At 29.1% G+C, this 27,041-nt stretch overlaps 1 protein-coding gene and 1 pseudogene across 1 annotated transcript in view; one reads left to right on the forward strand and one right to left on the reverse strand.

Annotated features, from left to right (window-relative positions):
- LOC142326579 (uncharacterized) overlaps window positions 1-15,141 on the reverse strand; it is a 43,649-nt gene extending 28,508 nt beyond the window's left edge. The window contains exons 1-5 of the mRNA XM_075369159.1: window positions 15,040-15,141; window positions 9,525-9,821; window positions 5,465-5,513; window positions 4,435-4,631; window positions 3,664-3,713 (exon numbers count right to left, since the gene is read on the reverse strand). Coding sequence (XP_075225274.1) covers window positions 3,664-3,713; window positions 4,435-4,631; window positions 5,465-5,513; window positions 9,525-9,821; window positions 15,040-15,141 — 695 coding nt within the window. The remainder of the gene's footprint in view (window positions 1-3,663; window positions 3,714-4,434; window positions 4,632-5,464; window positions 5,514-9,524; window positions 9,822-15,039) is intronic.
- Window positions 15,142-25,339: 10,198 nt separating this feature from the next.
- Window positions 25,340-26,110, forward strand: LOC142326008 (cytochrome c oxidase subunit 3-like; annotated as a pseudogene).
- The last annotated feature ends 931 nt before the right edge of the window (window positions 26,111-27,041 follow it).

Genomic DNA, 27,041 nt, shown 5'->3' on the forward strand with positions numbered 1-27,041 from the left:
AGTGGAAATGCGCTTCGTCTGACATCCACAGTTCGTGAACAAACTCTTCGTTATCGTTTATCTTCTGAAGCATTACATTACAGAATTGAGCTCGCACAACTGCATCGTTCGGTTTCAGTTCCTGGACGATCTGCAACTTGTATGGATGTAATTGCAAGTCCTTCACTAACATTCTTTGAACACTTGAACTGTGCAATTGTAAAGATGCTGAGAGACGACGGATTGACCGATGTGGACTTCGTGTGACAGCATCTTGTAAAGCTTGAAAATTTTGTGGCGTACGGAAGGTTCGCTGCTCACGGCCTGGAGGTTTCTTTTTCACTGCCGAACCGGTTTCCTCTAAATTAGATATCCATGTTTTAATTGCATGTGCTGATGGAACACGGTCGTGCCGTCCCAGATTAAAAAGGACGGCGAAATTCTCTACGCGCTCCCTCCACACTGTCATTGTTTTTGTAAAACGCTTTGAAAGCAAATGCACCACTCCAAGGATCCATGACAACTAAATGGAAGGTTAGGTTAGAGAGACTGGCACCACTTATCAAGTGGTATCAATCGCCCACGGCTACTAACACAACTTTCAAAATTTTAGCTCTGTTGCATTAATGGAAAAACTGAACGTTGAACAGGTACTTGCTTGTGCAACGATTAGACAAAACTGTAAATGGTTACCTGAAAATATGACATCAGATAAAGATTTAAAACGAGGGGAATGTGATTATAGGGTTTCAAATGTTGGTGTTTCATTTTTTAAATGGAATGATAATAAATGTATAAATTTTATTTCAAATTTTCATGGCACAGAAAAGACGGAAGTTAAACATACACAAAAAGATGGTTCTAGAAAGTGTGTTCCATGTCCTATAGTTGTAAAAGACTACAATGAATTTATGGGTGGCGTCGATTTATCTGATCGATTCTGTGTTTTGTTTGGAATAGACAGAAAATCTCGAAAATGGTGGCACAAAATTTCTTTGGGTTACTTAACATAGCCCTTGTAAATGGATATGTAATATACTGTGAAATGTTTGATAAAATTCCGGTTTTAGAAATGAGGTGTTCTGTTGCGCTTGGTCTAATAGCTAAGAAAAATCTTAAATCTCAAAAGGGCCAAAGAAGATCACTTGATTTAGACAGGGACATTTGGACTTGATTTAGACATTTCAACCCAAGTTACTATGAGGAGAAAAGCGAATTATTCTGTTTTCAAAGATGTTAGATTAGGTAATTTAGTTGTTCACTGGCCATTCTTCACTGAAAAGAGGAGTCGTAAAATGTGCAGTACACTTAAGATAGAATCTAGACGTTTTTGTAAATGTTCTATGTGTAAGGTTTATTTATGCATAAATGACAAGAAAAATTGTTTCATACAATATCATGAAATTAATGTTAACTAATAATGTACATTATTAAAATCTTTTATTTAATTGGAATTACTCATTGCAAATTTAGTTTTAATTTTGTATTTTTATAAAAAGGTGTTGGATTTATTTTATATTTAGACTTTGAAATTATCATAATTATAACCTTATTCCTATTTGTTATTAATTATTATTGTAATTATTATTAAATGTATACTGTACAAGTAACTTGACATGTAAAATGTATATTTGCTTATTGCATAGTTATTGTGAATGTTTTCTTCCTCTTTATGTCCTGTCGGGACTTATGAGTCCCACCTCTGTATTTTGCACAAATTTAAAAAAAAATTTTATTTTTTTATTTTTATATTCATTTGATGCTTAAGTGTAAAAATAAAAAAGTCCAAACAAAATAATTTGAATGTTTCATAGGTTTAGCATTTAAAGGATTAAGCTAATTTCTGCTTCATTTAAATATCATTGATGGTGATTATTATGGTACTTACGTATTAACGCCACCGCAGCTACAGCTTTATTTAAAAACAAAGTAGTCAATAGGATTTCGGTGGAAAATGGGCCGATATAGAGTTTAACATATTTTTAAAACAGTCTCTTTATTAATTTTAATAAATGGTTTATATTTATTTATTTTATAAATATAATTTAACCAAACTTAACCTATGCTCGCTAACATTGATTAATTAACAGGAGTGTTTTGATTATTTAAATAATTGCAATAATTACTGAATTTATTAAATAAATACTCAAAAAATTACGGTGTTAATTAGTCCTCAAGGTTAGCGAGCGTAGTTTAAGTTTGGTTAAATTATATTTATAAAATAAATAACCATTTATTAAAATTAATAAAGAGACTGTTCATTTTCCACCGAAATCCGATTGTATCAGACTGTAGATAAGACTTTTATTATATAAGACAAGTATCTTACTGGCTAGTCCTCATAAATCAAAGCATAAAAAAATTTCATACATCATGCATTACTGAAACTGTACTCATAACATAATGCAATAATTATTTCAAATCTAAACTACAATGAAGCAAGCAATAAATTAACAACATGTCTATCATACAAATATTTAGAAATGCAATATAATATGTCATAATTAATAAAAACACATTCACATAATTAATCAAAATGTTCAACACTGCAATTATCCAATTCAGCTTCATATTTCTTAGGGTCATACGATTTAATAATTTTATTTGATGCAATTAATCTTTCTAAAGCGTTTATTAAATTACTTTTACTTAAATCGATCTTACATTTCTTTATTTTCATAATAATTATATCATAATAAAATGGATATAGTTGTTTAATTTGCTCATCGTTATAAACACAAAAATTATCAGATTCTGATATTAGATTCATCTCATATTCAGATAATATACAACAAAATTTAAAAAACGATAAATTGTCTACTATATTTATAGATTGCATCTTATTTAATTCAACATTACAATCATTAATAAAATCAATATAATCTAATTTTACTCGGGAGTATCTATCCAACTCTTCAGGAAGAATTAAAAGTAAATGTTTTATTAATGGTATTATTGCGTTGTGATGAAAGATACTATTTTCCAATACAGGCTCACATGCCATTTCTCCATAATTATTTCTTGCTGTAACATCGGCATTACCATATATAATTAACACATTGATAACGTCTGGTAAAACAGCGAAATGAAGAGGTGTATTTGACTCAAAATCTGGCAATTTTGCATTGCCACCGGTTTTGTAAAATTGCTTCTACAGCACATATTAATGATGTTCAATGGGCATCATCCAAACGGTTTATATCTAAACCGCTATAAAATAATATTTTTTCAACATAAATATATGGGGCTTTTTTAGAAAATTGTAAATCAGTGACATATCTTTCTGTAAAAAATCCTTATGATCAAAGATAAGCAAAAAAGCAAGTTCTATATGATAATCAAATAAATTACATAAAAATGAAGTATGATGTACATCGTTCTCATTAATATCTTCTTTACAATGTAAAAGTTCAATTATAATTTGAACATCATTACTATATTAATCAGAGCATAAATTAAAGGTGTTTCACTACCATCAAGATTTGCCAAAGGTTTACAAAAACATTTGCTCCATTATCTAACAATAAAAACAAAATTTCCTCATAATCATTATATATTTGTAAAAATACATAGTATAATGCTATATGGCCATCTTTATCAATAGTATCTATATGGGCACCATTTTCAATTAATTTAGATACAATTTCTGTTTTAATACTTTTTTCACCAAATAATATGGCATACATTATTGCTGTTAAACCTTTATTATCACAAATATTTACTTCAGCACCTTTCTGAATCACAAAACTCACATGTTCTTTATTATTATTAACATTTTTTAATATATACAATAAAAGTGTATTATTATTTTCATTATGTTTATGTTCACACTTGTATTATTTCTTTAAACATTCGAGAATGAACAGCATGATTTAAAGGTGTTAATCCATTATTATCGATTACATTCACATCAGCTCCATGTTCTATGAGTTTAATAATGATATCGATATCACATTTGTACTCTATAGCATAAATTAGAGGTGAATATCCTTTGTTATCAGTCGCATTAGTATCGGCACCATTGCATATGATATTAAAAATAATATTTTTATTCATACCTATTTCTAATGCATACATTAAAAACTCACCACATAAATCTTTCAAATTAACATTGTTTCCATTTGGAATAATTTCGGCAATAAATTTATCATTGCTTTTCTTTACAACTTCTATACCGAACCAAAATTGATCATAACTATCACTTATTTTACTGAAATCAGCTCCTTTTTTAATAAGTAAATAATTTACATCTTGATCATTACAATAAATAACAGCATGACATAAAATTGTTCTGCCAAATATATCTACTGCATTTACATCAGCCCCTGCATTAATCAATCCACCAATAATATCTTTACTGTTATTTTTAATTGCATACATTAAAGGTATAACTCCATCAAAATCACATTTATTAACATTTGCACCTACATTTATCAATTTATTGATTATTTCTACATTATAAATTTTATTTATCCCATATAATAATGGTGTTAATCCATGTCCATCAATGGCATTAACATCTGCACCATTTTCAATAAGTGCTGATATAATTTCCTTATCTCTATTAAGTTGCAAAGCAATTAACAATGGTTTAGCACAATCATTTTCAACATATTTCAATTCATTAACATCTGCACAATTATGAATGATTTCTGTAATACAATCAGCACAACAATTATTATTCAGTGCCAAATATAGAAGACGATTATATATTTCATTCATTGTATTTATAGTGAATCAATTATAATTAAGTAGATCTAAAAATTGTTTAATTCTACTTGTTTTAGATATTACAATGATTAAAAATCTATCATTCAATGAATACTTTATTCTGCTTTCATCAATATCTAGTCTTCCCTTTATAAGTACTAACCACAAATTTTCATCTGCATTCCCTGGTAATTTCATTAAAGGTTTTTCCCAAGAACAATTCTCAGCATTGGTATCTGCACCGGAATCTATCAACAAATTCGATATCATCACCACTATAAAAATTACTTACTGCTATATGTAATATTGAATTTCTTAAATGGTCACATATTTCATTAACATATGCACCCATTTCTAATATTTCTTTTACAAAATTTAATTTCTTTTACTCGTTATTGATTGTAATGATGGTGAAACATGTCTTACATCTCTGTCGTTAATACTTCCACCTCTGTCAATCAATCAGCGTATCATTTTTATATCCACACCAACCCTTATAGCAGCAGTAATAATTGATGGTAAGTTATTGGTAATATCAAAAATATTTTTAACTTCAAAATAATCTAATAAAATTATCAACATTTCTTTACTTTTTGTCTTATAAAATAAATAATATAATTTTTAAAGTTTGTCATAATTCTTTTGATTTCATTCGTGTTCCTTTCCAATATTTCAACAATGTTATCGACATCATCACAAACAATCCCTTCAACAATATTATTGTAACATATCTTTATGTTATATCTTGATGGACCTGAAAACAAGTTTAACATACTTTTGAAACATCTTTTCTTTTGACTTGATTTTACAAGAGATTTTTGATTCTGAAAAATAAAACTAAAAATATTTTTACTGTAAATTTTTATGTTTGATAAAAAATTTGTTATTATGATTTAATTAAATTATTTATAAAATAATATATCTTTAGTAGCTGATAAAAAAAAAGAGACTTGCAGACCTCCTTTTCAAAGAGAGGAATGATGAAAAGTGCCAGTAAATATCCCCAAAAGGCAACAGAAACAGTATAGTAAATTTATTGTTACAGACGATTTTAAATATCTTGGAGAAATGATTACTGATGAGAAAAAAAATTACAAATTAGAATAATAAACTTTCACACAAAATATTTACAATAAAAATAACCTATTTTATATATGCAAAATTAAGGTAGTGTAGCTCATTCGTGAGAACAGTCATCTTGTACGGAATGGAATACAAATATAACTGGAATAGAGAATCTACACAAGACAAAAAGAAGAATTTTAAGTAAGATCTATGATCCAAGAAGAACACAGACTAAAATTAAATACATATCTATTTGATGAAAGTAAATAGCTGGTAGTAACAGTACGAAAACATCAACCAGATGAAACAATCAAAGCACAACAATAAACTCTGTAATTATAAAGATCAAGATGGCTATGTTAAACAGATGAAAGAAAAACTCAAAAAGTTCAACATTACTGAAAATGACTGTATTGAAATGAATTAAAAAAGAAAATTTTTGAATTAAAGGTTCCTTTGGGTGAAAAGAATAAACTCAGCAGAGAATGGAAGAAGAAAGATGAGCTAAAACAGACCAAAAGAATGAGGAACTTTTAGAAGAAAAGGGGAAGGAACTATGAGGGTAAGTCAAATATTATCCACAATTTAGTTATATTTTTGTTTATGTTGGTAGTACTGTCTTGTTGCATAGATGACGCATGCGTGGTTTAATTGTTGTTATGTCTGTGCAGGTTTGATGCTGCTAGGTTAGTTCCATTATCGCTGCCCTGCCGTTAACCACGTCTGCTCCGCTTTCTGTTTGCACCAAAGAAGAGCGATGTTCAGTGATCAGTTTTTTGTAGTTGGAAGGTGAATCAGAGGCCGAAATTCATTGAAGACTTTCGGTATAGCACAGGAACAGTGTGTTGCCAAAATGAAGTGTCTACGAATGGATTGAAAAATTCAAAAATGGTTGTTATGCACGACGAAGTAGCCGTACGAACGTTTACTGCCACAAATGAGGAAAACATTGAGCGTGCACGTGACATGGTTTTCTTAGACAGACGAGTAACTATTGATGAAGTGGCACATCGTCTGGAAATTAGTCACGGTTCTGCCTGTGAAATCATCTACAACAGACTTGGGTTTCATAAAGTCTGTGCAAGATGGGTCCCAAAACAACTCACACAGTCGAATAAATAAACGTGCTTGAACATCTGCCAAAAACATTTGGATCAGTATGGTAAAAAACGGGACATCTTATTAGACAGAATCATCACCAGTGACGAAACATGGATTCATCATTACGAGCCCGACATTAAAAGGCAGAGTATGGAATAGAAACATTCAAATTCGCCCTGCAAAAAAAAGTTCAAGACACAACCATCCACAGGAAAACTGACGCTTACGGTTTTTGGGACTCACAAGGCCCAGAACTAGAACATAAGAGGACAGGGGCGAGACAATAAACAGTGCGCGTTACAGTGGGATGCTTATTGCCAAGCTGAAGCCTGCAATTCAAAGCAAACGCTGAGGACTGCTGTTGAAAGGTGTGTGTTGTTGCAAGTTAATGTCCGTCCACACTGCTGAAACACTCCAGAAACTCTACTTTGAAGTACTGGCTCATCCTCCGTGTAGTCCTCATCTTGCTCCTTCTGACTACCACATGTCTGGTCCACTCACAGGGGCATTAAGGGGGCATCGATTTACCTCAGATGGAACAGTGAAAAAAGCGGTGCATTCCTAGTTCGCATCTCAAACGAAAACCTTCTTTTATGAGGGTATCAGGAAGCTTGTGCAACGATGAACCAAGTGTGTTGAAATGCAAGAGGGCTATGTTGAAAAATGATGTACATGTAAGTTTCCCATTTGTATTGCAATATAATTTATAACTACATTGCGGATAATAATTGACTTAACCTCGTACATGAAATGATATTTGCATGGTACTTGAAGGCCTATCCACAGAGAAAAAAAAAATATATATATATAATTTTAAGTGATTTTATATTCAGAAAACCAATTGCATATTTGTAGATACAATTTATCTTCTATTATAAAAGGTGAGTATACTTTGTGGAAGAAATATTTAGCTTATTTTAAACACAAGGAAAATGTAATAATTTAATAACATTTTATTCAATAAATACTAACTTTCACGCTTTTGGAAAGTTTGGAGTTTCTATTTCACATGTAAATAAATTTGATAGTTATATTGAAAAAATAGGTTATGTTTAATAAACTCAAAACTAGAGGGAGCTGTTTAAAGTTCTTCATAGCTTTTCAAGTTTATGAGGTCCCACTAGTGTTAAAATTAAAATATCACCTGCTATAAAAAATTTCATATATTAACCCTCTCTTCTAACTGCTGATGTTAACAGAAAATGCCACCCAGCATTCAATACAAGCAATTGTTTCACGTATGTTATATCTGAAGCTTAATAACATTTAACTGGATAAACAGATTTTGATAAAATTTGGTAAATAGACAGGTTATGTACTTTCTTTTATCTTTTCTTAACATAACAGTTATTGTATGTATATTTTTTAACATGCGGTACCAGTTCAGAACACCCAATAAAATTCATTTAAATAACATATATTTAGTAAAAATATGATTTAGAAATGCTGAATTAAAATTTTTAGTATTTTGACTTTAATATATGCTTCCAGTAAATTGACTAAAATCATAAAATAAAAAATCTTGTCACTTTAAAAAAATGTAACTAAGACATTAATAATTTATGAAATTTTTAAATATATCTTCTAAATTGAAAGTTTCAAATATTAGATCCAGTATTAAAGAGTATATTTAAAGTTGGTTCAACTTTTGGTTCGACCCCCTTCATAATGTAACATTTTTTCATCTATCCTTTTATATATCTCATTTTCTTCGATAAAATACATCTATGAGTTGGTAATTTAAATTGAAAAATAATGTTATATTTAATGTTTAATCAAATTAAGAGGCTTGGCCAAGATAACCTCAATGTTGCTATCATTGATGCAGTTAACGAACGCCTTTCATTAGGCTTATACAACAATTTTCTATTCAAACACAGTTCTCAAATTACCCATGATAATTTACCCAACTATTCGCACATATCTATATGTTTATGCTTTATTTTCTATATGTTTATGTTTTATTAAACAGACTGCTCCGAGATGGTACACTCAAAATATATTTGACAAGACATATCCTTTTTATTATATCCTTTTTTAGCCTCCAGGAATCACCGTCAGGTATTACTTCAGAGGATGATATGTATGAGCGCGTATCAGTATTGCTTTTTATTATTTATTATTTTTGTGAAGCATCATTGTGCATCACAGGTATGAGTTACAAAAAAAATCTATAAAAATGTAGTTCATGAAAACTGAGGGTGATGGGAATAAAATTTAAGAATTTTCGGTATTTAGCCGTTACGTTTTAATTCAGTGGTAGAGTTTTGCAGGAAAAATAGATCAAGATAAGAAACCTGTAGCTGTTGTAAAAATATATTTTTTTTACAGGTGACTACAAAAATAGATTTTATTAACGACAATGATAAGACAATTTCTTTATTAAAAAAAATCATATTTTTAGAAGTAGAGCACCACCAAATCATAGTATGATATCTTCAATCTCTTGAGGTAATTTTATAACTATCAAATTATTTTATGTACAACTTATGCTGCTTGGTTCAATTGCCTTATTATCTAGTAAAGGATATTTACTTTTAATTGGCCACTAAAGTAGATACTTCTTACTATAATTGATAATTATGAAAATCTCACCGAATATAGTTTGATGAAGCTAAAATGATCCAAGGTACATTATAACTTCATGAAAATTATATGCATTTTTTTACCAAATCACATGACTGAAACTGATACATCACATACATCATCTGAGCATGTAAGTTATTTAAACATTTTTTTTGTGTACGTTTGGCCATATGAGGACCATGAAGCAGTATTTTGGATTCATTTCTCTTTCTTCTGTTTGTTTTATTTCTTAGTTTTCCAACAATTCTTGATTCTTTTGCTTTGTTTATGCCTTTTCTGTTCTGACCAACTGTCGTAGTATTATTTTTCTCCTTCTCTTTGAAATCCCTGAAATCTTTTATTGGTTTTCTGAACATTGTTGAATATTGTACTACTATCTCCTTCAAATATTTCATTTCATTTAGAAATACAGAAATCTATTGATTTCCGTTCTTTTTGCTGTATTTGTGGTGAAATCACTTTTTTAGACACTTTTTCAGGCTCACAAAACCTGTAAGTCTGTTTTTTGAGCTTGAAAATAGATTTGGCTCTTCATTTTTTGATGTAATTTGACATTTTCTCAATTTCATTGTATGTTTAAATATCTTTATTACTTCTTAATTTGTATTTATTTTTTTGTATTTTTATTGGTCCAGGATCCTTCTCAAGTTTTTACTTTCTTTTTTGAATTAATTTTTTTTTGTTGTCATTTTTAACTAAGATGCGTCTGATGCAAACAATCTAGTTAGATTACCATATTTTAGTCCATGATTTTAACATCTACTTTGATGTTCTTTTTGTTGAAAATACTGTTCCTTAATTTGTAGGCTAATTTTATTTTTCTCATTCTTGTTTGATTGGTTTCTTTATCTAAACCATTAATTTGAATTATTTCTCCCATTTATTTATATTTGTTTACTTTATTGAGTTTTCCATATTTCGTTTTTAGGGACTTGGGGAAATCTCTAGACTTGTTGGTCATAAATTCTGCCTTTTTGAAAATACATTTTAGTCTTATTTTCTACCCAATTTATAGTAATTTTAATTGTTTTGGGATCTACACCAAATTCTTCTATGATGTTGAACGAAGAAGTTCTATTGATTGACTTGTCTGCCTTTTTGAAATCTACAAAGACCATTACTTATTTTTTATGCCTTGTCATTTTTCCCCTAATTATTGTTTTAAGATTTGAGATTTGTTCTGCATATGATCTTGCTTTTCTGAATCCTTGGTATTCTCCTACTTAAGTCTATGATTAATTAGATTCTATTTCAAATTGCTTTTGAAAGGATGTTGTGTGTCATATGTAAGAGGAAAGTCCCTTTGTAGTTATTTATTCTGTTGTATCTTTTTATTTGTGTAGTGGGTGTATTAATGCATTTTTCCAATTATGTGGAGTTTTTTTTTTTTTTTTAGTTTCCCATATCTCTTCTAAGAAGAAGTTTTTCAGTTTTTGTTAGATGTTTTCATAATTCTTCTGCAGTCAAGCCATCATTTGCTTATTTAATTGCCTGATGATTTTGTTTATTTTTATTTGATTAGGTGGTATGGATTTTTCATTTCATGTTGCTGGATTTTGGAATTCAAATCTTACCTCAGGTTCTTGATAGTTTAATAATCTTTCATAGTACTTACTATAATTTTGCAATTTCTTTGTTGTTAAGGCCTAATTTTCCATTTTTATTCTAAAGCATAGGCTGGTTGATTGGTATTTGGTAGGTTTTAAAATTTTGGTAAGTGTGGTAAATATTAAACCTTATTTATTTATTTCAAATAAACAGGCTTGAAACTCACGAATACTACATCTTAAAAAAAAACATTAATAGGTAAAATTATTATTCATAAGTTAGAATAGCTCTTGATAAGGTGTTAAGTTTACTTAATCTAGTATTATAAATGTCTAACAACCTTAAGTTACTTTACATAGTAAAGAAGTCTAGTGATGGGTGATCTCCTTTGAGATTCATCAATAAAGATATAAAAATATTGAAAATTATGCCTAAGCATTCTGGTTGATTTATGAATGTCAAAAGGTTGCAATAGATTAGATAGGCAAAATAATTACTGAAAATTTTTTACACAGATATTAAATTTGCCCTCATCAGAGATCATTCAGTACTTTGCATTTTAAACAAATCTGAAATATGAATAAAATGATGACTAGAAAAGTGCATAGCATCACGGATTTTGTAGGCAGCATATCTAAGAAAGATTGATTCTATGTGGTATTTCTAATTTTAATTACAAGTCAGTAAAACTTTGCCAGACAACAGAGCCATAATTTAGTACTGGATTCATAGAAGTATAAGCTAAAGTTCTGAAGAGTTATTTCTAAAATTTGTAGAGATTCTAATAAAATTTTCAATTTTTAGTGTCTTAGATACAGTATAACCAATCTATTCACTGAAGGATAACTTGCTATCAAAATATATATCTAAGTTTTTAATTGAAGATACCTTTGTATTGCATTATCTTTCATTAAATAATTATATTATCATTTACAAACCTTCCAAATTGAATATGAAAAAAAACAATTTTTTTTAGGTTACAAGAAATACCATTTAAGTCCATCATTTTTACACAGAGCTCAAGTCAGTTTGAAGTAACTGAATATCAACTACATTTTAATAGGCTTAAACAGTTACATATCAACTGCAAATTTGGAAAATTGGAGATCACAAATGCTTGCCTACCTTGTCTTTCTCCAGATCTAACTTAAAAAGGCTTAGAGATAAAATCATCAATATTAATGAAGGAAATTCTGTTTGTACAAAATGAATGTATCAAAGATAACAATTTATTGTTATATCCACACGTAGCAAGTGTGCAATTAGTAATTTATTATTAACTACGTCAGTGTGATGTAATTTGATACAACCTGCCCAGTTATGTAGCGATTCAACTTGTCATCGCAAAATCAGCTAATTTTTTATGTTGAGACTTCTAAGGTTCTAGTACTTGTAAATGCAGTTACTTCATATAGATTTGAATACTAGACACTTTGGATACTGGTGTTATTTGGTAGTAGGGTTTCAGTTAACCACATGTCTCAGGAGTGGTCGACCTGCATATGTTCAGGATTACATGTTTACTGGTACATTTACATTTTCTGCTACAGAGCTGGCAAGCTACTAGCAGTGCATTGGCTTATGCACCCACGCATCAAGATTTGGTAGTAAGCTGGAAAAACTTGTTGAAATAATAATAACTACATCAAACATTGAAAGTTAGTATAATTTGCATCAAGATAATCCATCATTTAGTGCATGAATAGTATCATCCATATATACACATGAGTTCATTTGCGTAGATTTACCTTCCAAAAAAACCATGCTCAGAACTATAAATTTCTTTAGGTAAGGTGTAATTTTCATAAAACCTAATTTATGTTAAAAACTTGCATTTGCTGATAGTACAATAATTATTGGTATCTGAATGTCACCACTAGGAAAAAAACCATTATTTAAGTAACAATTGAAGAACGTAGTTAAAAATCGTTTCACATGTTTCTGTAGTAATTATTATCACAGTTAAAGTTCAATGAGCTTCAAAAACAATATAGATTGAATTATTAAGAATTATTTAAGAGTGAATTGTATGTAATACTCGTATTCGTGAAGATTTATTATTAAATTATACTGTTAAAATTTAAGGAATCTTTATCTAATGATCCCAAAGATTTTTTTTAAACTTGCTAATAAAAATGACAAAAGTAGTAGATCTTATCCATCTTGTATTGATAAGATTATTATTTATACCAAAATTATTAATGCATAGCTGTAATTCCTCAGCAAAAATTTCTGTGTCATGATCAATATTAAATCATATTTTTAATACCTTGGATGGCATTTTTCATGCACTACAATATTCAGTTTCCATCTTTCATGCATAAGCTTCAAGAGTATGTGTTGATATAAAAAAAAAAATAAAAATGAATTATAATAAATTTAGAATCATATTCTTATTTAGTAAATGTTGAATCTTACAAAATTTATATTTTTATAATCTAATATGAATTTATTAGATATAAGATTAGAATTCAAAATCTTAGGTAACGTTATCCAAAGATAAATAATATTTATCACAGTATTAAATAATTTTGTCGTAAACAATATTAACATTAATGTCAGTAAGGTTCTAAAAAACCAAAGAAAATTATCGCAACAGTTTAACAAATTATTTGATTGTAAAAGATGACAGTTTATAGAAAAATCTCTAAGGTGAGTAGCAGGATTTTTAAATTTGGATGATAACACTTAGCAAAAGAAAAATGTTCATGGTTTTACCATACAAAAAATGGCACATTAAAGTTACCTAATAATAATAATTTAACCATGACTGCACTGTTAATGTATGTGGTAAGTGAATTGGAAATAAAATTTATCTTTCTAATATAAGTTACACAAAAAATAATAAACATATTTACGTTATAGCATTCATTTTTTGTTTTGTTACAGCAAGTAGGTTTAGTACGACTGAAGGAGGAACCGCTTGATATTATTAATGGTGATATTCCAGAAGATCCTTTAGCAATTGAAGAGACCACCTTAGTTAAATCAGATTATCTACACTTGGGACGAATTTTTGTTCCTGAAAATCATTATTTTCTTTTAGAATGCGTAGCAATTCTTTGGCAGAAGATTGTATAAATTTGTGGGTTTTTCTTTCCTGAAGTTGAGAAATTAATTCAGAATATACCTGAAATGCTTCTGTTGCTGTGATAGAATTAGCTTCTGATTTCAGAACTAAATTTTTAAATAATGTAGAATACTGTATTAAAAATTTCAGAAACAGTTCACTTTCTAGATTTTCAAAAAATCAAATATTAATTTTGGTATTAGTCACACGATAATTAGTATGATTTTAGGCCATCAAAAATGTAAAGAATTCTTAATATTGCAGATAAGAAACTAAGAAAACTTGTGCTCTTATGAGATAATACTTTTTGTAATCTGTTTCCATAAATTCACAGAACTCTTTAAGTTTTGTTACTCTTACTGTATATATGTGAAAATATTTATAAATTTTTAAACAATAACTTCTATGTTAAGGAGTAAAGAATCACATGCTATTTATACTGAATTGTATACGATGTGGGCTGAACAACCAATTTCTGAAATAGGTCTATCCAAATCGCTTTGAACTTTTATGAACACATTTTCATTCCCCTTTCTCTTCACACCACAAATATTACTGTTAGTGTTATCAGCAGTTTTTAGTGTTATCAGCAATTTTCTTCAAGTTTGAATTTTTTCACAAACTGCAAAAGATACAGAGTCAAAATTTGAGCAATTTCACCTGAGACTTCATCGACATATAAAAGTTTAACTTGAATTCCCTTCTCCGGACTGAAATATCTTACAACATTCGGAACAAGTTTTGCTTCACTTCTGTTTGAACTATCCATCGTAGCTGTTACATAATTAATGTTTTCCAAAGAACGCAACACATTATCAAATATAAATGGCAAAATAACGTTAACAATAATTGCCACGGTTTTGGTTCTAGCAGATGAAAATTTTGGGTCATATAACTTTTCAACCGGTTTAGATGTGCAGTCTTATGTTTTCAAACTGAGTTCGTGTCTAGCAATTTGGTATGGAAAGGTAGCAGCATACCAGATCACTGTTGTTGTTATTCCACCCTTTGGCTTTAAAAAAATCTCTTATGTTTGCTGAACCAGTAGCATTAGTAGCATTCCTATGTTTAGCTGTTTTCATGTCGTCTTCAATATCACCCTTTCCTTTATGTGCAACAGAAAATTCTCCAGTACTTAATGTGCAATAAACGACGTTCATTGTGATTGTCATTACACAATTTCAAAAATTTATATTCTCTTGCAGGTTAATAATAAACACACATTTTCTTTTGTCCGTTGGTAAACGATGAGAAAAAAACAAATAGAAATAAAATGATCAAAAACACGTAGACAAGTTACTTACTTCACAGACGAAAACAACATAAACACACTGTCCCTGTTGTGTTGCCAAATGAGTAAGTAAAAAGTTGTGGCGAGACCAGTAGCAATGCCTCTGTCGAAACTGACATCAGTGCTTGCTCCAAGGTCAGCTGAGAGATGCACAGCTGTAAGAGAATGTTTAAAAACACATTGTCGACCATATAGGTCTAAAATTTAAAAAAATCCTCACCAGTCATAATATTTCTCAAACCCCACACAATTTTGCAATCCCGGACAGCACTAAAAAACCAGGACGAACCCACAGCGCAACTAACCTAACGCCAAAAGAACAAAATTCACCACTTAATTCTAAAGGATACTGCACAGCGACTTTCCAAATGCTCTGTATAATTCTCTCTTGATTATTACCATTACAAGTGACAACTGCATGCAATTATGCAGGCTTCAAATTTAGATAACCACTAAGAACCAATCTCCTGCCTTGAGTAACTGTCCAAGTAGTTTGGGATAGTGAACTACATCATAATTATTTCTCAAAAATTAACTAGCATCAAATTCAAACTGACCAAATTTAAAGAAGGGCAAGTATCAATTTTTAACGTAATTTTGGGTCAGAAGAGGATTCTTCATTTTTCTTTTAATGTGTAAATTTTTGATATTGAAATTCAAACTGTCAGTAATTGAAGAAATCAGATATAATTTATTCATCAGTTGATGAATTTATACATTTGATTTATACAGTTGATTTCAAGATATCTATGGTTGTTTCAGATATTTTCTTTCAATGGAGAGGATTATTTTTTGGGGTCAATCTTTATTTAGCAAAATTCTTAAAACTTCAAAAGTTAAAATTCTTGTTACAGTAGATTTAAGAAGAGATTATTTAAGTAGATTTTCCAGAGTTTATTTTATTGTTTACCCTGCCAAGTACTCTACTTGAAAAATATAATTCAAAGAATAAGGGAATGCAACTAAATTCATACAATTCTCTTATTTCAAAGCAATCCATTTTACGTGGACTTAAAAAAGTTATAATACCTTATTAATGTCATTTGCATAGCTTCTGATATCACATTAGGATTTAAATGTTACATTTCCTAATTGTCCTTATTAGCATCATAGTTTTGAAATGGACTTTATAAGCTCTAGTTGGACTGGAATCAGTAGCAAGAAATGTATAGATAATATCCAGACAAATTTCTTAACCGATTTAGTTTATACTTATTGATTGAGAACTACAAGAACACAATCTTTTAATTATTACTCTGGCAGCATCCAAAACTTTTGTTCATAAAAAATTTATACTAAGGATCAGTGTGAAAATTTTCAGATTGCTTATAAAATCTAGCGGTGAATCTTGTACCCTGTGTAGAAGTAATGTTTAATAAACCTTTAGGTAACTTTTTCTATACGTACATATATTTCATTCAACATATTGTTCCACAAAATATTAAAAAGAAATATGTTAAAAATAATAAGACCTGTGCAACCACAGCTCAGTAAGGTTCAATATTTTTTTCTCTTTAAGATAGAAAAATAGTAAAAATAAATAAACAATGTTAATAAATATTTTTAACCGCTTCAGAATTATCAGTTTTAATTATTTTCAGAAAAGGTGAAACCACAGAAAAACCACAGACAGATTAATTTAATTAATAACTTGATACTATACTTGCTTTTGTAAATAATTAAAATTTCATTATACTATTTCTGGTTTTGTCTCAAATAATCACAGTTAACAATCACTTTTTTTAAACAAACTGTCTATTGATGTTTTCTTTTTAAAAAAAGTTACGTAACTGATACTTAAACTAATAATAACTTGAAAATTTTGTACCTGAATAGGATTCAAGAAATTTCACAAGGATTTATTGTTTCTTGAGTTGATGGTACCGTGATTATGTCAACTCTTCTTCTCAAGCCTTCTTTCTAAATTTGTGTCAGAAGTTCTAATGATATTTCTGAATCTTCTTCTCTAAGTGCCGGTTGATTGACTTTCAATCGGAAGAAAATATTCATTTCATATCCACTCTGAAATAATACTGGGAGTGACAAATTCACTTCTCTAGATTCTTACTTGGGAAAGTATTAAAAAAATAACTAAATGATAATTTTATATTTAAGCTTAGGCTTTTAATTTGTTAAAAATGAAATTTGATTTTAAAAAAATTCTCTACGTTCCAGCAATTGGAAATTACTATGGATCTGGGAGACTTGTTGAAACAAGCAGACCGCTCTTTTTTGCTGGCCACAGTTCATAATTAGATGTGAGTGTTAATAAGTTGTTTTAAGTGGAGTTTTAACTAATGTAATTTTTTTTAATATAATTAATTGAAATCTAATTTATATTGTGCAATTTTTTTAGATAATTAAAAATAAAATTTAGTTCTAATCATAAAATGTGTGTTCTGTGTTAATATATATACTACATTTTTCACCTGTTAAAACTTATCCACAACTGAATTTACTGTTGTAGGAATAATACTTTAGTATCTATAATTCAGCCTACTTCATTTTAATTGTATATACGATTCATTATATCCCTTACAGAATTGAGGTAATGTGTATAACATATTGTTTCAATACAGAAAGAGGTATGTTAATTTGTTGTTAAACACTATCTAACCCGGTCTTTATCGTGGTTATAGCGCTTGTAACATAAGTTGCAAGAATGACAGATTACGGTTGATTTCTCTGAGATAATGATTTCTATATAGCGTTAATCCCTGTGGTGGATAGATCAATAGTGTTGTCTGTAGGGCTGAATATCATCTGCATTTTGGTAAGTTTAGCAGAATGATATGATACAACATATTTGACCGTTGAAGAAGAGAACATGAAGTCTCTCCACTCATAATTTTAAAGGTAAGCCTTAATTCAATTATATTTTTTCTAAACTTTGGTAGATTTATAATTTACGCTAATAAAAGTATTATAATAATTTTTATTAATAATGCAGAAATTTAAGTCAGTTTTACAGAATATTTTGTCTATTGAATTAAAAGCTGTCAAGTCAATTTTTTCAACAATAAATCTTGTACATGAGCAGCCATTAACCATTAAAGTTTGTTCAAGCAGATCGTGGTAATAATTAAGTTAAATATTATATTGTAGTATCATTTGTCTAGAAGTCTGGTTAAATGTTATGCGTGAAGTGTTCTGTTCGGTTTGAAACGGAAACATTAGAAAGAGAGAAGATTGAAGCTTTTGAAGTACAAGTTTGGAGAAAGAATAAAAGATAAAATAAGCACAACAATTAAGAAAAAAGAGACGTTTAGCAGAATTGTTGTTGATAGAGGACTCTTACATCCAGTTTCAAGGAGGTAAGGAAATCGGTCATGTCAGAGGAGAATTATGATTAAACTGAACTCTTAAGGGAACAATTGAAAGGGAAAACAGGAAAGAGAGAAAGCAATTGAAATTGGTAGACAAAATCAAGAATAGAGGGTAAAAGAAGACTAAAATGCGGGATGGGACAGGAACATTTGGAAATATAGTAAAAGGAGCCTAGCCACTCAGTAAAAACCATATCATAATGGTAAACATGGAATCTTAATTGCTTGTTATCTTTTCCTGAACATAAACATTGTTTCATGTTTGAATATAGATGTATGTACTATTATTATGTAATATTCAACAGTCATTTGATTAATATGCGTGATTGTTAAAAACAAAGTTACACAGAACTAAATAAATAGAAATGTCACAAAAAATAAAATTTAATAACTTGTTGCTTACTATATTCCAGAATAATCAAAAACTAAATTATTTGTATTTAAATTTCCTCAGATTACCGAATCTATAGTATACATTTATATATGAGATAAAAAAAATTGCCAGTTTTTTATTTCCCAGATAAATAGAACATATAAATTATACTTTCAGGTAAAATCATATCAGAAAATGTGTTACGCACCTAAAAAAAAATCTTTAGGATATGCATTAACAGTTGAAGCAGTATTTATGTCATCGCCACATAAAAGTGTCAAATCTTATGCATCATTAAGTAGGTGAGTTGAAACCTACATTTATTAAAATTATATTACGCTAAAATATGAACAAAATTAATTTATAACTCTCACTAATTTTATTATTTGTTAAATGAGGAAGATACTTTCAAATAAATCATGTAATTCTTTCTGTTACAACGATTGTCTTTATTGTTCTGATACAATAATTAATTGTTTGTTTAACTATTAGAAATGATTAATACTAAATGATAAATTATTCCACCGATTAGATCTCATGAAGGTAGTGCTTATTGGTAAAAACTTACCCGCTTTATCAAGTAACATGAAAAAAGTTATACGGGGTTAATTATTATTAAATATATTTGTTGGGAAAAGTTACAAAATAAAATTACACACAGCTCGTTTTTGCCAAAAGAATTGGACTTTATTTTTCGACAGAATGAAATCAGAATTGTATAACCATATTTATAAAAACTGCATAAATACATTATCACATTTTAATACTTTGTTAAGACTGCACAAAATCTACATGTGCGAAATTTATATACAACAATCCTTAATTAAAGTATTTAATCCTTAATTTAAAGTATAGATAAATTTGTTACCTTTAATATTTTTTTTACATACACAAAGTATATAATAATAATACAGAGTATAATAATAATACCTTATTATTTAACAGACGATCACTGTTCAATGAAAAACATTAATATCTTGCTTAAAATAAAATATCTTACACTTGCACAAAAGGTAATCTCACAATCGTGAATTTTATATATGTCTACATAAATTCCTTTGATTTTAATGGAACATTCCAAATTATAAAGAAGAAAAATCACAAACATAATTTTTGACATGCAACAAAAGATTCATACGTATTATAACATAACAAAAGATATTACAAAGATTCATACGTATTATAACATAACAAAAGATATTACAAAGATTCATACGGATTATAACATGGCAAACAATATTCGTAGAGCTCACACAACAAAGATTCATAAGTATTAAACGTAACAAAAAATATTCACAGAGTTAAACATAAGTCCAATCAGGTGTTCAATTCTTTAACACAAAATGAACCATGGGACCAATTTTATTCGATTTAGGAAGTACCAAATTTACCCCTCAATTTATACGCCAAGAATTCTATTACAGTTTAATTTCACAGAGGGAGTAGAAAGCAGGGCTAAATGTTTCACGAGCCGAAACTCTCTAAGGAATTGTTTTCTGACCTATGTTTTATATGAACAATGTTTTTCTTATTTTTGGCTGTAGAATTATCTCCTGAGAGATTGTGGTGCAATTTGGAATCACACTGTATAAATCCTCTTTTAAAAATCAACAACAGAGACTGATTTTTCAAAAGAAATTTAATATACAGTAAAATCTAGCTGTGAGGTAATTCTTTTATAACTTACTCCTGAAATAAAATCCTGCAGTCGTTCATCCTTTACAGTTCTAACATTTTTAATATGTATTTGCGAGTTCACAGTGGTTCTGTAATCGCTAAATTAATATGCTAGATCACACTTTTTGTCCCAAAAACAGTACAACCTTCTTTACTGAACATTCTTCTTTGGTATAGGCGATAGTGAATGTTACCATCGCATCAAATGCTGTTTTTCTGGACATACGAATAACAAATTTAGATTTGTTCTCCGGTAACAAAGGGATCAAATAATCCATCACCATCATTTATTAATGTCACAAAATTAGTGCGCTGTGCTACGATCGTTTTTCCTTGTACGTGTCGATTAACATCTTCGGCATCCATCCGGCACACAATTTTTTCAATCAAAACTTCAAAGATCCAAAAAAAATTCAAGATAAAAAGATCTAAATCAAAAATCTTGAAACATCGAAGACAACTTTGATGGGGGAAAAGCGCCGGTTTTCATGGCGCTTGATTTTTGACAAATTCTTCAATCAAATCATCTGTTATCCCCGACAGCTCAGTTTTTCATCGTGAACGTTCGTTCATCCTTCTCGAAATAAACGGAACCACTGTTTTACTTTTCCGTCACTTATAATATCTGTCACTTAAACATCACAGATTTGCTTGTACACTTTTGGCGCAAAATTATCTTTTGCCATTAAGAATCAGGAATTTTAACGATCATTATAAACGGATTAATATAAACAACTAACATCAAAATGACTAGCTATTGCTGCTATCAGCTGAATATCGATCGAATTAACTAAGTACGCAAGCGCCATCTATTTACATCACCTGTACAGGAGGCAAATTCAAAACAGACCTTACTTTGAAAATACGCCTTTTATATATAGACGCATTTTATTCAAAGGGATGTGCTGTCGATGTTAAATCTCAATTTGTTATCGAGATCTAGTTTACTACAGGCGGCTTAAAAAAAATTTGATGTTCCCTGTAGAGAGTTAGCGTATCATTTAAATAACATTAAGGCTGAGTATTTGGATTGTCTTTGAGATCGTTTTACAGTAAATTCTTATGTTATCAATAAATTACTAAAATCAATATTTACTTAAATAATTCCCCTCTAGTGATCTGACTACAGCGATCATTTGGGGTTTGTAATTATACAATAATTGCTTTGAAGCAAAGGCTATTGTCATTCTCCTCTTACCAAAGTCCACATGAGCACATATACCTCTGATTTAGAAATCTTGATGGATACTGTTGTGGCTATGACGAAGGAGACATTATAAGCTAAGAAACTCTTAGATGGTACTGAAGCCGAGTTTCTATAATTTTTTTTAGAGGTTTATTTTTTCCGATTGCTGTTTAAATGTGTAACATAATAACGATCTAATATTCACTTATACCATGTAAGAACTCATCAATGGGCAACTTGTTTTTCACCTGCACAACATTCAATTGTAAATTGAATAAATGTGTCAACCGTAACGTACCGTTCATAGAATTTTAGCATTATATCTTAAATTATTGTTCGATTGATAGATTAATGGTATTTCATGAAAGATTGAATGCGCTAGTCAAGTTTTGTAATCGTTAAAATAAAACTAAATAAAAATAGTGCAAAATAAAAAACTTATGTACAAAAAAATAATGTAAATTTTACAACATGACTAATGAAGTTCATCGATTTGATGAACAAAACGATAGGATGTATATTCCCTAATCCTATTTTAGCTGACAAATAAAGCCATTAACAATTTTAAGCACGACTGAAAGCTGGAAATGGTAAAGAAACAAAAAAAAAAAGATATATTATCAAATTATTAAACACTAGTTTTCCTGAGATAAAGAAAAATGGAAGTACCTAGAAGATTCATGAAGAAATGGAAACAAATTCTCTGATAATCAGTTGTATGATTCTCTCATAAACAGTTGTAAACCACAACTGCTTTACCAAACAGTTTCCACCACAATTTTACAATTTCTAGTTCTCCATACAAAAAAAAATAACTAAAAATGCATGTAAATTAGTTTTAAAAATAACCACACATTTAAAAAAAAAAATTGTTTTTTTGTGAAAAATAATTGAGTTTTGTACTTATACCCGAGTAATTTTTTTTTCATCTTTTATTTTGCATTTATAACTTTCGTCAACACAGTAAAACTATTAAATGCGAGTGTAAAAATAATGTGTCTTTATGGTTCTACTGTACAAAAAATTCTTTATATTTAATATCAATTAGAAGATATTACTGTCTTGAGATAGGTACTGACATAGTCACAGCAGATTTCTTACTTGCACATATCTTGAATCATATATAAGCTGATTCCAAAATCACCAATTTGGGATTATTTTAAACCAGATTACAATTTGATTACAAAATACTAAAGCTAAAATGTTTATAAAGATCAAGGTAAATGCAATAAATCAGTAGTGACAAAGATTAAGTGCAACAGTAAGGCGTGAACATACCCGTATGTATTAGTTACATAAATTTATCAGTTAATTTCAGAGAATGATCAGGATTTACATTTAGATTCAAATTTTATCTCTCCATTAAAAGTTCAATGAAATTTACCTTAATTGCCTTATCCCACATTGACTTGGAAAATCCATCAGGTTGTTGGATTCTCCTGGCCACGTCAAAAATTAATTTTGTATTTTCCTCTCTCCCAAAATACATACATGAAACAATTTTTTTTTTTACTAAATTGGTTCAAATCCTCTGAAACAGAATAATAGTAATAATAATATTAATAATTGATAACAAAACTTTGAATTCTACAGGGATTATTTATTTATTATTGTAATTTATTAAAAAAAAGATTCATAATGTATTGAGAAAATGTTTTTACTTTTTTTTGCACAATTTTAATTATCTGGATTATAATATTTTATACAATCAATTCTGTATTTCTCAATGAAGTTTATTTAAACTTATCATAGAATTCTTTTGTAATTTGATAAAATATACTACTGATGGTAAAATGCAATACATTTACTGAAGAACAAAGATCACATGAGAAAAAAAAAGAACACTGTAGGCAAACAAAACTTAGGAAGAAGCTGCCAAACAATATTTTTTGTTTAGTTAAAAATATATCTAAACAGATGTGTGTTCTCAGTTGTGGCAGGGTGGGATGTAGGCCGGTTCATCGATGTGATCGTGGTCGGTGGACGGTTCACTTGTGACCAGTGGGTATTTCACAGTGAAAAATAAATAATAAATAAATAAATTCTGATTTCTAACGACACAATATCAGGCTATTGGATAATTCAGCAAGCGAGTTCAACTGAATAGTGGTTTTCAAGTGGTATGCAAGGTTTCGTGATAGTAGAGAATGCATTGAAGATGATCAACATCCAGGAGCATCATCGAAAGTTCAAGTAGAAGAAAATGTTAGAAACGTGGCTGAAATTCTTCAAAATGATAGGAATCTACCAGGTTAATTGAGGAGATCATTGGAATTCCTACAAGAACTGTGCATCGCATTCTAACTGAAAATTTGGACAAAAAGATCTGTTGTCGTTTCGTGCCCCACTCGCTCACTGACGATCAAAAGATAGCAGAGTGGCACAATACAGACATGAAAAAATCGGCCGCTAGGGACCCAGATTTCATGTCTTGCATCGTAACAGCTGATGAAACATAGTGTTTTCAGTATTTCAAGTGTTTTCATTGTTTAGACGATTTCAGATATCCAGCGGGCTACGACCATGGTACTGCAGGCAATTTCAAAGATCGAGTATTAGAATTGTTTCGAATAATTTTTCTAACGCTTCTAGTTGTGTATTGACTCACCAAGAGCCTATCTTGAATAAAACGTCATATAAGGTAAAAATAAACATCTATTTCATAAGTTACCTTTCCTGTGGGACGGACTATGTGTATATAGATTTAACAATATACATATGTAGAGTTAAATCAAAATTTAATTCTGATTTGAAGTACTTTTAAAGTAATCTGTAAGCTGTCAGTGACGTACTCTACAAAAGTCTCATCAGGTTTAATGCTCCGCAATTTATTTTCCAGGAAATTTGCGCAATTTTTTTTTCTGTGATTGAAATTATAACAATTCTGTAGATAAGAGTTAAAAATATACCACGGTTATTTTTTATTCTTCATAGCGGACTGGATTGAAACCAGAATAAAATTTTAATCTTTGATTTGTTTTTTTCCCTCATATTTGCTTAATTGTTTAAAAAAATATAATAGGATTAATTCCTTATGTATTCACATCTACAAGCCATTTAGTAGTATCAATGTCAATTGCATTACCAAGCTGAATCATAATTACAACATATAGATGAAAAAACTTTACAAATGAAATATTCAAACACATACTACCAAAAGGAACACCCTCAGCCATTTCACCAATAATAATTCTAATCAAAACCACAGGAAATCTTATTCGACCAATCTCTTTAGCAGTTTGATTAACAGCAAATATAATTGCAGGTCACCTACTAATAACCCTATTAGGGAACACATCATCTATTAAAATCTTAATATTCATTATACCAATTCAAATAACCTTAACAGCATTTGAAACAGCAATTTCAATAATTCAAGCATACGTATTTGCCACACTTGTAACTCTTTATTCTAGAGAAGTACCCTATGAAAAAAAATCATCCATTTCACATAGTAACAAAAAGACCGTGACCAATTATGCTATCAATAAATGTAATAACAATATTAACAGGAACTGTAAAATGAATCCAAACAAAAGAATATAACTTAATAATATTAGGATTAACCTTATCAACAATATCAATAATATTATGATGACGAGACATCACACGAGAAGCAACATTCCAAGGAAATTATACAAATAAAGTAAAATCACTAATAAAAATAGGAATAATTATATTCATTATCTCAAAAATAATATTCTTTGTATCATTTTTCTGAATATTCTTTCACTCAAGACTAGCACCATCAATTGAAATTGGAATAAACTGACCACCAAAATCCATTAAACTATTTAATCCATTAGAAGTTCCCCTACTAAATACAATTATCTTAATCTCATCAGGAATTACAGTAACATGAGCACATCATAGAATCTTACTAAATAAACTATCAATATCAAATAAATCATTAATATTAACCATCCTTCTAGGATTATACTTTACATTTCTACAAAAATGAGAATATCAACTATCAACCTTCACAATAGCAGACTCAATTTATGGATCATCATTCTTTCTAACTACAGGATTTCACGGTATTCATGTAATTGTGGGAACAACATTCATTTTAATCTCAATGGTACAATGCATAAAAATACATTTTTCAGCCAGACATCACCTAGGTTTAGAAGCAGCAATCTGATACTGACATTTTGTAGACGTAATCTGATTATTCCTATATCTTTCAATTTACTGATAAGGAAAATAATAATAATCTTTTTAGTACAAAAAGTATAATTAGCCTCCAACTAATAGATTAAAAAAATTAAAAAGATAATCAAAATTACAATAACAATAATTTCACTAAGATCAATCATCATTATAATAATAATATTCACAATATTAATCTCCAAAAAAAAAAAATAAGACGAGAAAAAAACTCACTATTCAAATGCGGATTTTCAAAAATATCATCAACACGAAAATCATTTTCTACTCACTTCTTTTTAATTGCAACAATCTTCTTAATCTTCGATATTGAAATCTCAATAATCATACCAATATTCTCAACAAAAATAATAATTATAGAAGAATGACTGATTTCATCAACAATTACAATCTTGATCTTAATTATAGGACTAATACATGAATGAAAAATAGGAATACTAGAATGAAGAAATTAAGGAGAATAGTTAAATATAACATTTACTTTGCAAATAAAAATTATTGAATAATCAATTTCTCTTAGAGTAAAGAAGTATTACAATTAATTTCGACTTAATTTTAAGGATAATCCTCATACTCAATTTAACTGAAGCTAAATAGAAGCTATTCACTGTTAATGAAAAAATTGATTATATCCAGTTAAAAGAATAAAAAGTAAAGGAGCCGCTAACTAACTTTCAAGTGAAATCACTTTATTCTTATTTATATAGTTTAAAAAAAACAATACACTTTCAATGTATAAATAAATAAATTTTATAAATGTCCAGAGAAAAATTTCATAATAACAATTTCAATGTTAGGCTTTTAGTTAAGCTATCCGAACAAAAAAATAAAAAATAAAAAAATAAAACTTAAGAATATTTAAAGTAAACCTATCAAAAAAAAAACCTAACCATTGCAAAAATCCAACTAAACCACCTGAAACAAAATATTCTAATCAACCCACATCAACTAATCTATAA

The sequence above is a fragment of the Lycorma delicatula genome, chromosome 6 (genome assembly GCF_047948215.1).
Source record: "Lycorma delicatula isolate Av1 chromosome 6, ASM4794821v1, whole genome shotgun sequence".
Lineage (NCBI taxonomy): Eukaryota > Metazoa > Arthropoda > Insecta > Hemiptera > Fulgoridae > Lycorma > Lycorma delicatula.